Here is a 14,880-nt window from a genome sequence, read left to right on the forward strand (position 1 = left end):
ATTTTATGCTCTTGTATCATTCTAGATAGATCAGGTGATCTATCAGGTGGTTCAAATGACCCATAAATTTTTCAACATTGGCCTGTAGTCTATAAAGTTTAAGAACAATTAAGTAAACAACATGTAAACCAATAACACTTCAACTAAGTCCCGTTGGTTGTATGATTTTAATGTGTGCTGGTTGGATATCTTTTCATTAGGAAAATAAAAAACAAGAGTAATTACACACATAGTATTTTTATGTTTATTATAAACTTTTTATACAATAAATCAATACACACAACACATACATCCATCACAATATATTTAAGATCACAAAATCATGTTAAATTGATTAGTGGTATTACAACATACCTTTACCTATTGTGTACCATAATTAAAAGTTTAAATATACAAGCTTCTATGGAAGTGAAATCTATAACTTATATTAAATAATAAATACTGAAATTAATTTTTTCTATAAATTTTACCTATAAACATGTAGGTAACAATAACATGTAGGTTCATATAAATTTATATTTTTCTAAAAATTTCGTCATAATAGGCGCTACCAATTCAGGGTTGTTCAAATGAACATGGTGTGTACCAGGAACAAAGTGACATTCAAAGTTTTCATTATTCTTTTCTAAAGTTTCTCGAAGCTCCACTGCAAACGGATCCGAAGCGTATGGGGAATTAATAGCTTTAAAATAAGCGGTCGGACACTTTAATCGCTTTACAAGTGTTTCTACAAACATTTTATTTTCGGGCATGAATAGGGTGTGCTTCAAACGAGCATCTCTATTAAAATAGTATTTATTGGGATCACCCGATGATGCTTTCATTCCTCGCTTCGCAAGATGGTGAACACTTTCCATGGATACAGATTTTTTAGTCCCGTAATGCCATCTCTTTACTAATTCTTCCAAAGTATAAGAAGGCGGCTCAGCATCAGTTCTGGATTGTGCAATTTGGATTTTACGAAATAGTTTTGGGAACATTTCAACCACTTGGTCTAAGTCATAATCGTCTGTGATAATATTGTCAATAGCGATAAAAAAATCTACGTCTTCTGGAAAAACGCAGGCGTATCGCATCCCCGCGATGGATCCCATTGAATGACAAAGCAGTGATACCTTATCCCACTGAAAATGATCCCTAATAGTTAGTATTAAACGTGCAAAGTCCCATGGATAGTATTGCATACCTGTAATGAATAGAAATTACGATTAATATATAATATGTAAAAGTACAATAGGTAAGTAGTTATTTAATTTAGGTATATTATACCACGTGGATACCACGATGACAGTCCATGTCCCGGGAAATCAATTGCTAATATAGGAATTTTCTGGTAGAGCAATGGCGCCAGTGTGTCCCAGGTGCCGGCGTTGTCCTGCCAGCCGTGCAGGGCCAGTATTGGTCTGCGTCCGTCCACGTCTCCCCACGCTTTCCCAGCTATGTGGCCCCATTGTACTGGTATTTTAATTTCTTTGACGGGCACGGTCTACAATAACAATGATTATTTATTTTATTTATTGCTCGCTGCGCCCCGCGTTTTAACTCGTGCGTGTGAATGAGTTTTTCCTTTTAATTCTAATGTTCCTGTGGGAATATCGGAATAGCTAATCCTTTAACAACAGCTCTGTCAGTAAAGTAACGCCAAAATAGTTCCAGTCGTTCCTGAGATTAGCCGGAACAAACAGACGGACAGACAGACAAAAATATTAAAAATTACAATTTTATAATTTTCTTTAAATCAGTTAGGTAGGTGGTTATTAAGGCAATTGAGCATTAATCAAAAATATTTTAATACAAGAACATAGCAAAATCCTTAACATAAGTGGGTAATTACTAATTAGATATGTATAACTACCTAATATAAAAAAGGTAATAAGTATAAGGAATAAAATACCTATAGGTAATACAAATTATATGAAAATTATATTATATTTAATTTGAACTAGGTTGATAGTTACTAATTATTAGATAATATTATAACACTCACCGTTGCAGTATGCAATTGTTTGCATCCTGTATTTTCAAAACAATTTAAAACAAATCTTATGGTTTGTATTTTAGAGTTCAAAATGATAGGTTTCATAAATCGGTGCGCCATCTTGGTTGAGATATTCATTGTTTATATTACCTATAGTAAAATTCTTACACTATTATCATAACCTATTTAACGCCTTATAGGTTATACGATCTATTGACCTAATTCAATGAAATAAAAATAGTCTCGCTTATGAGAATATTATTTCATCGCGACTGTTTGTAGAAATTAAATAACACTCCACGATTTGTTTTTAAATATAAGTATAATTCGTGAGTGAAGACAGAATAAAACTACGAGTAACTGCGTGTTTTACTTTGCGTTAGGCTTAGGAGTCAAGGCCAGTTTTGTCATTCTCAGAATCTACAAATTTCATTTCATTCATCGTTACTGTATAAAATTTTTCATAGACTTTGTACTTAATTTATCATAAAAGTAGGAATGATGTTTGATCTACATGATAATGACTGTAAAGTATTATCGTTTATCATTTTCGCATCGTGAATCGTGATATCTTCACGACCAAACATCGCTATGTAAATAAACCAATGTTATGTGTCATATATTTTTACACGCTTTTTATTAGCTTCACCTGTATGTTTGTATGTTTGTTTGTAACCGACATCTATAGTCGATAAGGTAAGAAAATAATTAAAATTTTCTATAACTTTTTTCTACAGTCGATAAGGTAGGACTCGATGTTAATTTTTATTTCCAATAACACGAACACGAACACGAACACGAACACGAACACGAACACGAACACGAACACGAACACGAACACGAACACGAACACGAACACGAACACGAACACGAACACGAACACGAACACGAACACGAACACGAACACGAACACGAACACGAACACGAACACGAACACGAACACGAACACGAACACGAACACGAACACGAACACGAACACGAACACGAACTCGAACTCGAACTCGAACTCGAACTCGAACTCGAACAACGAACAACGAACAACGAACAACGAAATACGAACAACGAACAACGAACAACGAACAACGAACAACGAACAACGAACAACGAACAACGAACAACGAACAACGAACAACGAACAACGAACAACGAACAACGAACAACGAACAACGAACAACGAACAACGAACAACGAACAACGAACAACGAACAACGAACAACGAACAACGAACAACGAACAACGAACATCGAACATCGAACAACGAACAACGAACAACGAACATCGAACAACGAACAACGAACAACGAACACGAACACGAACACGAACACGAACACGAACACGAACACGAAAAACGAACAACGAACAACGAACAACGAACAACGAACAACGAACAACGAACATCGAACATCGAACATCGAACATCGAACATCGAACATCGAACAACGAACAACGAACAACGAACATCGAACATCGAACAACGAACAACGAACAACGAACAACGAACATCGAACATCGAACATCGAACATCGAACATCGAACAACGAACAACGAACAGCGAACACGAACACGAACACGAACACGAACAACGAACATCGAACAACGAACAACGAACAACGAACAACGAACATCGAACATCGAACATCGAACATCGAACAACGAACAACGAACAACAAACACGAACATCGAACAACGAACAACGAACAACGAACAACGAACATCGAACATCGAACATCGAACATCGAACAACGAACAACGAACAACGAACACGAACACGAACACGAACACGAACACGAACAACGAACATCGAACAACGAACAACGAACAACGAACATCGAACATCGAACATCGAACATCGAACAACGAACAACGAACAACAAACACGAACATCGAACAACGAACACGAACATCGAACATCGAACAACGAACACGAACAGCGAACAGCGAACAGCGAACAGCGAACAGCGAACAACGAACATCGAACATCGAACATCGAACATCGAACATCGAACAACGAACAACGAACATCGAACATCGAACATCGAACATCGAACATCGATCATCGAACATCGAACATCGAACATCGACCATCGAACATCGAACATCGAACATCGAACAACGAACATCGAACATCGAACATCGAACATCGAACAACGAACAACGAACAACGAACAACGAACAACGAACAACGAACAACGAACAACGAACAGAAACCTGTGTACGTTTGTGAACATCTATCACCTACAAACAAACAATTACACGCAGCGGCTCGTAAAGTGTCCAAGGACAAAAACGTTCAATTTGTGTGGGTTAGAAACGGCCGTATTTATATGAGGAAGGACATAACGTCCAAAAGCTTTGTGGTTAAGGATTTAGACTTTCTGAATTCCCTTAAATTCGATTAGTTTTTTGCTGAATGGTTATAAACGATTGTACTAAAATAAAAATTACATACCAAAATGTAAGAGGTCTTCGGACTAAAACAGAAGAACTTTTTACAAATGTTTTAAAACAAAATGCTGATATTGTTATTTTCACGGAGACTTGGCTGAATGACTCGGTTTTCGATCGCGAACTTTTTGACAATAGATACACGGTATTCAGAAGGGACCGAAGCTCCTCTGATTCTAAGAAAATCTCTGGAGGTGGTGTACTTGTAGCTGTCCTAAATAAGTTCCAGCCAATTCGTAAGCTGCAATGGGAATCCTCAATCGAAGACCTATGGCTAGCTGTTAAGCTGAAACAAGGCAATTCCATCGTCCCCCTATTTATTTGCGCAGTATACCTCCCTCCTCCTATCTCTTTAACTAATTTAAATAACTTCACCTCAAACTTAAACAATATTGTTCAGCATAAACTACCGAAGAAATCGGTGATCTTGTTGGCGGGTGATTTTAATCTGCCTCACATCCAATGGAAATTAGATACAAACAAAGATCTAGTCCCAACCTGCTCGTCAAATCCAATCGACAATCTGCTAATTGACACCCTTTCATTCAATAGTCTCCACCAAATAAATCCTGTCACAAACATTAATGACCGCACGCTAGATCTTATTGTCACTAACGCAAAAGACTCATCTCAAGTTACGATCAATCCATTCCCCCTAGTAAAAATTGATAATCATCACCCTCCTTTAGACATACATATCAAACTAAAAAACTACAAACCACCCAAAATTAATAAGTTTCCTAGCCTCAATTTTTCTAAGGCAGACTACAATAAAATCAAAGAGGAATTAGATAAAATATGTTGGGATAGCTATTTTAAATCTAAACAAACAGTTGACGAAACAGTTGATACATTCTATAGTATTATAACTCCCATAATAACAAAATACACGCCCTTACGACCAAAAAATAACAAAAACTATCCCTTTTGGTTCAGTCGGTCATTAATTAAATGCCTAAACGAAAAGTCAAAGTATCATAACAGGTACAAAAAATACTCTAATCCAATGGACCTGGTTACTTTTCAAGTGTTACGTGACCGTTGCCAAAAAATGCTACTGACATGTATTAATAGACTTAAATCTGAGGCAAAGGCTCAAATAAAAAAAGACCCAAAATACTTCTGGTCTTTTATAAAATCCTTAAGATCAAATAGTAGGGACATTCCTGATGAAATGTATCTTGACGACCGAAACGTTCAAGGTGGGCACAATATCTGTAATCTCTTTTCTGAATACTTCCACTCCATATACAATAGTAAACTTGCACCCCATTCAGTAGATTTCGCTATGACACCCTTCACTAACAATGGATCTCTCGGCTCTTGCAACATCTCTGAAACTGAAATCTACAAATCACTTCAAGGAATAGACATTAACAAGGGACCAGGCCCAGACGGAATCGCTCCCCTGTTCTTAAAAACTTGTTCTGCGCAACTCACAAAGCCTCTGTACCACATCTACAATAAATCTATCTCCCTCGGCCATTTTCCGACTAAATGGAAAATTGCACACATCACTCCAATACACAAAAAAGGTGATCAGAGTGATGTTAAGAATTATAGGCCGATATCAATACTGTCAGCCATGGGTAAACTGTTCGAATCCATAATTTACAACAGATTTTATTTTCATCTCAAACCTCTGTTTGACCCCTGTCAACACGGTTTTCTTCCGGGGCGTTCAACCATGTCTAATCTTTTGGAATACGTCAGCGACATCAATGAAGAGCTCGAAAAACAAAATGAAATTCATGCTATCTACACCGATTTCTCCAAGGCATTTGACATGGTTGATCATAGCCTTCTCGTCCAAAAATTGTACCACGCAGGTATTTGCGGCTCTCTGCTCAGATGGTGCGAATCATATCTTAGTAACAGGTCCCAATTAGTTGTACTCAGAGGTTACAAGTCAGTCGCTCGACCATTACCCTCAGGTGTACCTCAAGGCTCTCACCTCGGTCCACTCTTTTTTCTACTATACGTTAACGACCTAGGTGCCAACATTACGTCTAAGTACCAAATGTTCGCCGACGATCTCAAATTGTATAGGGTAATAAAAAACCATGAAGATACTTTAGCATTACAAAACGATATCAACAGCATTACATTATGGTGCGCAAAAAATAACATGTTCCTTAACGTATCTAAGTGTTATCATATAAAATTCACAAGGAAACGTAATCCACTTCATATAACTTACTCTATTGATAACATTCCAATCGGTGAAGTCACGAACATTCGCGATCTCGGTGTTGTGGTGGACACAAAAGTCGACTTTCGCGAGCACATAGACTCGTTAGCAACAAGGGCCGCACGCCTTTCTGGATTCATCATTAGACAGAGCAAATTCTTTAATGACTCTGAAGTACCAGTATTGCTTTTTAATTGCTACGTACGATCTCTCCTCGAATACTGTAGCCCTGTGTGGAATCCTACTTATGCCGTACACATACAGCGGTTGGAACGGATTCAGAAACAATTCCTGTACCACCTAACTTTCACTCACAATCTTTGCCGTAACCTAACGTCTTATTCTTCTAGACTTATGCACTTTAAAATGAAATCGCTTGAAAGCAGACGGACCCTTTCTGATATCGTGTTTCTATACAAAATTATAAATGGTAAAATAGATAATTCTCAATTATTAGGAAAAATTAGGATACATGTACCAAGGCCATTCAGCCGTCCCACTAACATGAAAACGTTTAGTCTTCCCTTTTGTCGTACAAACTACGCTCAACACTCGTCATTGCACCGCATGTGTTCAGCTTACAACGAAAAAGTTTGTAATAACGTCGATATATTTAGCGCATCCCTAAATTCATTTAAAAAATTAGTTTCCAAAATTGCATAAATATTGTATTTAAATTGATCCATAATGTTATTTTTCTAAATTATGTTAATATTGTAATAATGTAAATATGTATTCGCGTACTTATTATTGCAGGCTGTGTTCACCTCTAGAAGGTCTAGCACCTATTACTTGTGATGTATCATAGAATAACCATATCTATTTTTGTAGTGCTATGTCCAGTTTGGTGGACCTAATAAAAAAAAAAAAAAAAAAAAAAAAAAAAAAAAAAAAAAAAAAAACGAACACGAACACGAACACGAACACGAACACGAACATGAAAAACGAACAACGAACAATGAACAACGAACAACGAACATCGAACATCGAACATCGAACAACGAACAACGAACACGAACATCGAACATCGAACATCGAACAACGAACACGAACAACGAACAACGAACAGCGAACAGCGAACAGCGAACAGCGAACAGCGAACAGCGAACAGCGAACAGCGAACAGCGAACAGCGAACAGCGAACAGCGAACAGCGAACAGCGAACAGCGAACAGCGAACAGCGAACAGCGAACAGCGAACAGCGAACAGCGAACAGCGAACAGCGAACAGCGAACAGCGAACAGCGAACAGCGAACAGCGAACAGCGAACAGCGAACAGCGAACAGCGAACAGCGAACAGCGAACAGCGAACAGCGAACATCGAACATCGAACATCGAACATCGAACATCGAACATCGAACAACGAACATCGAACATCGAACATCGAACATCGAACATCGAACATCGAACATCGAACATCGATCATCGAACATCGAACATCGAACATCGAACATCGACCATCGAACATCGAACATCGAACAGCGAACATCGAACATCGAACATCGAACATCGAACAACGAACAACGAACAACGAACAACGAACAACGAACAACGAACACGAACACGAACAGCGAACAGCGAACAGCGAACAGCGAACAGCGAACAGCGAACAGCGAACAGCGAACAGCGAACAGCGAACAGCGAACAGCGAACAGCGAACAGCGAACAGCGAACAGCGAACAGCGAACATCGAACATCGAACATCGAACATCGAACATCGAACATCGAACATCGAACAACGAACATCGAACATCGAACATCGAACATCGAACATCGAACATCGATCATCGAACATCGAACATCGAACATCGAACATCGACCATCGAACATCGAACATCGAACAGCGAACATCGAACATCGAACATCGAACATCGAACAACGAACAACGAACAACGAACAACGAACACGAACACGAACACGAACACGAACACGAACATGAAAAACGAACAACGAACAATGAACAACGAACAACGAACATCGAACATCGAACAACGAACAACGAACACGAACATCGAACATCGAACATCGAACAACGAACACGAACAACGAACAGCGAACAGCGAACAGCGAACAGCGAACAGCGAACAGCGAACAGCGAACAGCGAACAGCGAACAGCGAACAGCGAACAGCGAACAGCGAACAGCGAACAGCGAACAGCGAACAGCGAACAGCGAACAGCGAACAGCGAACAGCGAACAGCGAACAGCGAACAGCGAACAGCGAACAGCGAACAGCGAACAGCGAACAGCGAACAGCGAACAGCGAACAGCGAACAGCGAACAGCGAACAGCGAACAGCGAACAGCGAACAGCGAACAGCGAACAGCGAACAGCGAACAGCGAACAGCGAACAGCGAACAGCGAACAGCGAACAGCGAACAGCGAACAGCGAACAGCGAACAGCGAACAGCGAACAGCGAACAGCGAACAGCGAACAGCGAACAGCGAACAGCGAACAGCGAACAGCGAACAGCGAACAGCGAACAGCGAACAGCGAACAGCGAACAGCGAACAGCGAACAGCGAACAGCGAACAGCGAACAGCGAACAGCGAACAGCGAACAGCGAACAGCGAACAGCGAACAGCGAACAGCGAACAGCGAACAGCGAACAGCGAACAGCGAACAGCGAACAGCGAACAGCGAACAGCGAACAGCGAACAGCGAACAGCGAACAGCGAACAGCGAACAGCGAACAGCGAACAGCGAACAGCGAACAGCGAACAGCGAACAGCGAACAGCGAACATCGAACATCGAACATCGAACATCGAACATCGAACATCGAACATCGAACATCGAACATCGAACAACGAACATCGAACATCGAACATCGAACATCGAACAGCGAACATCGAACATCGAACATCGAACATCGAACAACGAACAACGAACAACGAACAACGAACAACGAACACGAACACGAACAGCGAACAGCGAACAGCGAACAGCGAACAGCGAACAGCGAACAGCGAACAGCGAACAGCGAACAGCGAACAGCGAACAGCGAACAGCGAACAGCGAACAGCGAACAGCGAACAGCGAACAGCGAACATCGAACATCGAACATCGAACATAGAACATCGAACATCGAACAACGAACATCGAACATCGAACATCGAACATCGAACATCGAACATCGAACATCGAACATCGAACATCGAACATCGACCATCGAACATCGAACAGCGAACATCGAACATCGAACATCGAACAACGAACAACGAACAACGAACAACGAACAACGAACACGAACACGAACACGAACACGAACACGAACATGAAAAACGAACAACGAACAATGAACAACGAACAACGAAGATCGAACATCGAACAACGAACAACGAACACGAACATCGAACATCGAACATCGAACAACGAACACGAACAACGAACAGCGAACAGCGAACAGCGAACAGCGAACAGCGAACAGCGAACAGCGAACAGCGAACAGCGAACAGCGAACAGCGAACAGCGAACAGCGAACAGCGAACAGCGAACAGCGAACAGCGAACAGCGAACAGCGAACAGCGAACAGCGAACAGCGAACAGCGAACAGCGAACAGCGAACAGCGAACAGCGAACAGCGAACAGCGAACAGCGAACAGCGAACAGCGAACAGCGAACAGCGAACAGCGAACAGCGAACAGCGAACAGCGAACAGCGAACAGCGAACAGCGAACAGCGAACAGCGAACAGCGAACAGCGAACAGCGAACAGCGAACAGCGAACAGCGAACAGCGAACAGCGAACAGCGAACAGCGAACAGCGAACAGCGAACAGCGAACAGCGAACAGCGAACAGCGAACAGCGAACAGCGAACAGCGAACAGCGAACAGCGAACAGCGAACATCGAACATCGAACATCGAACATCGAACATCGAACATCGATCATCGAACATCGAACATCGAACATCGAACATCGACCATCGAACATCGAACATCGAACAGCGAACATCGAACATCGAACATCGAACAACGAACAACGAACAACGAACAACGAACAACGAACAACGAACAACGAACACGAACACGAACACGAACACGAACACGAACATGAAAAACGAACAACGAACAATGAACAACGAACAACGAACATCGAACATCGAACATCGAACAACGAACAACGAACACGAACATCGAACATCGAACATCGAACAACGAACACGAACAACGAACAACGAACAACGAACAACGAACAACGAACAACGAACAACGAACAACGAACAACGAACAACGAACAACGAACAACGAACAACGAACAACGAACAACGAACAACGAACAACGAACAACGAACCACGAACAACGAACAACGAACAACGAACAACGAACAACGAACAACGAACAACGAACAACGAACAACGAACAACGAACAACGAACAACGAACAACGAACAACGAACAACGAACAACGAACAACGAACAACGAACAACGAACAACGAACAACGAACAACTAACAACGAACAACGAACAACGAACAACGAACATGAACAACGAACAACGAACAACGAACAACGAACAACGAACAACGAACAACGAACAACGAACAACGAACATCGAACATCGAACATCGAACATCGAACAACGAACAACGAACAACTCGAGAACGGCTGAACCGATTTTGATAATTCTTTTTTATTATATTCCTTGAAGTACGAGGATGGTTTTTATGTAGAGAAAACGTAAACATGTACCACGGGCGAAGCCGGGGCGGACCGCTAGTTAGTAATAAAATCCTCTGCCCTGCCATGCCACGCCGTGCCGGCAGTGGGCGCCGGCCCTTATTAGAACAACTGCCACTGCGATGGCATTCTGAGGTAGGTACACAACTTTTTGGCTTTGCGACAACTTTTCAAGCTTTATTATCAAATTGCCCAATTGTCATGTAGCATTATAATAATGACCGTGCAATGTGATAAATAATGAAGTTAAGATAGTAATTAATCACTTAGCCCAATAAAGCTAGACATTATTTATATTTATTTATTTATAACACTTCATTGTACAAAACAATATAGGAAATGTGGTACAAATTAGTGAGGTACAAAATTTTTGCACAATAGGCGGCCTTATTGCTACACAGCAATCTCTGCCAGGCAACCTGGTAGGAAAGGAAATGTGAGAATAATAAGGATAGCGCAAAAAAGAAATAAAAGAACGAATATATTAAAAAATGCCTACATACTACATAAACTACATATACTGTACATAGATACCACATAGTTATATAAATATACTTGTATTATACACTACACAAACTACAATATATAATATATGTAATAAACTATAATAATATTATAAATAATGTCCGCATTAATCACCTGGTCCATAACATAAATATTTAAAACTAGCTTTCCGCCTGCGGCCACGCCCGCGTTTTCAAAGAAAAACCCGCATAGTTCCCGTTCCCGTGGAATTTCCGCGATAAAACCTAGCCTATGTTGCTCAGTGAAGATGCAGCTTTCTAATGGTGAAAGAATTTTTGAAATCGGTCCAGTAGTTTATGCGTGAAAACCATACGTCATACATACATAATTACAAACCTTTCCTCTTTATAATATTATTCGGGAAGTTTGTGAAATTATTTATTCCTTTTTCTATGCACTTTTATTCGCTGCGTTGGGTGTTTTTTATTTAATTTTTATCGCACGGTCTAAACGGTTTAGTTACTACGTGCGTGAGACAGGAAAGATCTGATTTGGATTTGGTGCTGGATTTGATAAAAACTGAGTATTGATTAAGCTGATCAGCAGGCCAAGACTAATGCCAGAGAATAGAATAACGTTAAAGAATAGAAACTACTATCGCTAATTTTTGACATAAACTCATGCAGCCGTACAAATAAACGAGTTATAACATTTTATGAAAAGAATAAACTAAGAATAAGGAAAAATCATACAAATAAACACGTAATAAATGAAACCTAGTATAACTTCGTAATAAGTATTCATACTAATGCTATTTCGTCCTTATTCCGCCTACCACCCTAGTATAAGTGTACACCCTAGTACAATGTACTAAAAGATAGGTTATAACTCGGTTATGTCAGCATAACCGAGTTATAACCTATCTTTTAGTACATTGTGCTGTGTTTTACAAGTTTTAGAAGCAATTTTCAATCTTAATTTGAGATAATAGCAATGAGAGTAATAAGTACGAGAAGTAGAAAAAGTTGAGCAAATTAATAATTTCAAATTGAAAATTTTGTATGAAATGTCAAAACATATGAAATTATGAAAAACCCTTTTGATATTTATAATGATTTATTTATTTACGGCATGCGCCAAACCATACATACCTACATAAAACTTATTTCTAAACTTATCACAATAATATAAACTTTCGTTGAAAATATAAATCTTCTAAGCCTGGAGTTGTATGTTTTGTAATATATATAATTGTATAACTCTCTATCTCAAGGTGGGTTTATCTTCTGTTCTCCAGATATTGGATAGCGTTCTCTTTCATTTGCTTGCATATTTAATGACTTATTTAAATTATTTACAATTAATATTTAAAAAAAAATAAACAGAACATCGTATGATGAAACTTCACAACAAATTCGACGAAGTCAAACGAGCGTCAAAACTCAAAATGACAGCACCAAGGCTTAACCGTAGACAATTTCAATGTTTTTCATAATTTTGTGAATGAATTGCTACGTTGCCGCTTCGCGCCTATTGCATAGCGTGAGCATAGTTACATCGACGTTATTCCAAATTTATTTGTAAGAAATTATGACATCCTTATTCTTTATTTATTCTAATCATATCTATTCATTGCATAAGGTTTGAATAAGCAAGTTTTTATTTGTACGGCTGATGATATTTTAGTAATGGTTCGGTCACACTACCAACGACGACGACGACTACGACCAAAATTGTCCTCCAGATAATATTGGTTCAAAATAAAATATTAAAATTTCCCGTCATACATACTGGTACTCGGAAAGAAAAAAAATTCGAGGACAATTAATCACTACATCACTATCACTACATAGTATAAAACAAAGTCGCTTTCTATGTCCCTATTACCCTATGTCCCTTTGTACGCTTAAGGGTGCACTCACACACATCAGTCACCGTCAAGTCACCGATGACTGATCGGTGACGGTTTGTGTACGTATCCACAAACACCAGTCACCGTCATGTTGTCCGTCAGTCACGTCGCCGGTTTGACTGAATCATTGAACACATACATCAGGTTAGTCAGTGATTAGACGTGTGTCACGCTAGAGAACATGTAGCAATTATTGACGGTAGCACGACGCTGACTGAACTGAGACGTGACGGCACCGGGTGAGTGGGGATAAAAGTATGATACATGTATGGAAAGATTATTTGACGTGCCTGACCGGTGACGTCACTGATAGATTTCGTGCCGGCGACTGTCGTGTGGGAACAGAGTCATACTAGAACTATTGATACATATTTTTTTTTAATCCTGTCCGGTGACGTGCCGTGACGGTGACTGATGTGTGTGAGTGCACCCTAAATCTTTGAAACTACGCAACGGATTTTGATGCGGTTTTTTTTAATAGATAGAGTGATTCAAGAGGAAGGTTTATATGTATAATAACATCCATTAAATAGTGGAGAAGTACTGTTATTTTTGAGGTTTCTAATGTGATGTCGTAAAAAATTACATTGTTTCCGCTTACATCGCAAACGCAGGCTGAACCCTACGATTTTTATCAAAATAATGTACTAAGTATTATACACATTGAAAAGGTCTACAGAAAAGTCCGCGATGGTATATGTCTATCTCTTATGGGTAACCCACAATAACTTTTTTTTGTCATTTACTTTTAACGACAAATAATGGCTAATTTTCGAAGCGATTTTAACCAATACAGCATTAATCATTAACCAATTAAATACCTTGAATACATTGTTCATTTAATATAGATCTATATGGCCCTTTACACCGTATGATTTAAGTGAATATTTTCGAAGATATTACAGATTTAAAAATTGCGGGACGTAGCGTTTGCGGCGGTACCGGCCGGCCGCCCGGCTATATACCCGTGCGAAGCCGGAGCGGGCCGCTATGTTTTTATACAACGTTCACAGTTTTTCTGTAGTGTATTTAGTATCAGCATAAGCATTGCACCCGTGCGAAGCCGGGGCGGGTCGCTAGTAGTTAGTATAAAACAAAGTCGCTTTCTCTGTCCCTATGTCCCTATGTCCCTTTGTACGCTTAAATCTTTGAAACTACGCAACGGATTTTGATGCGGTTTTTTATAATAGATAGAGTGATTCAAGAAGAA

General features: G+C 39.7%; 1 protein-coding gene across 1 annotated transcript; it reads right to left on the minus strand.

The window, feature by feature from the left end:
• Positions 1 to 206: 206 nt before the first annotated feature.
• On the minus strand, positions 207 to 2,501 carry LOC149485857 (putative serine hydrolase). Its single transcript, XM_089699187.1, has 3 exons — positions 1,988 to 2,501; positions 1,270 to 1,486; positions 207 to 1,186 (listed from the first exon to the last, which is right to left on the minus strand). The coding sequence occupies exons 1-3, from the start codon at positions 2,114 to 2,116 to the stop codon at positions 504 to 506; spliced, it is 1,029 nt and encodes a 342-aa protein (XP_089555313.1). The 5' UTR covers positions 2,117 to 2,501; the 3' UTR covers positions 207 to 503.
• Positions 2,502 to 14,880: the final 12,379 nt, after the last annotated feature.

The sequence above is a fragment of the Colias philodice genome, chromosome 9 (genome assembly GCF_061535455.1).
Source record: "Colias philodice isolate Cphi_HAF_F1 chromosome 9, ilColPhil1 Martin Lab GWU primary, whole genome shotgun sequence".
Taxonomy (NCBI): Eukaryota; Metazoa; Arthropoda; class Insecta; order Lepidoptera; family Pieridae; genus Colias; species Colias philodice.

Bases quoted from the DNA above. Each gene is read 5' to 3' on its own strand.
- LOC149485857 (XM_089699187.1), bottom strand. From the start codon at position 2,116: ATGAATATCTCAACCAAGATGGCGCACCGATTTATGAAACCTATCATT. The intron at 1,487-1,987 runs GTGAGTGTTATA...TTGTTATTGTAG, and splicing joins AACAATTGCATACTGCAACG to ACCGTGCCCGTCAAAGAAAT. The intron at 1,187-1,269 runs GTATAATATACC...TATTCATTACAG, and splicing joins GTCATCGTGGTATCCACGTG to GTATGCAATACTATCCATGG.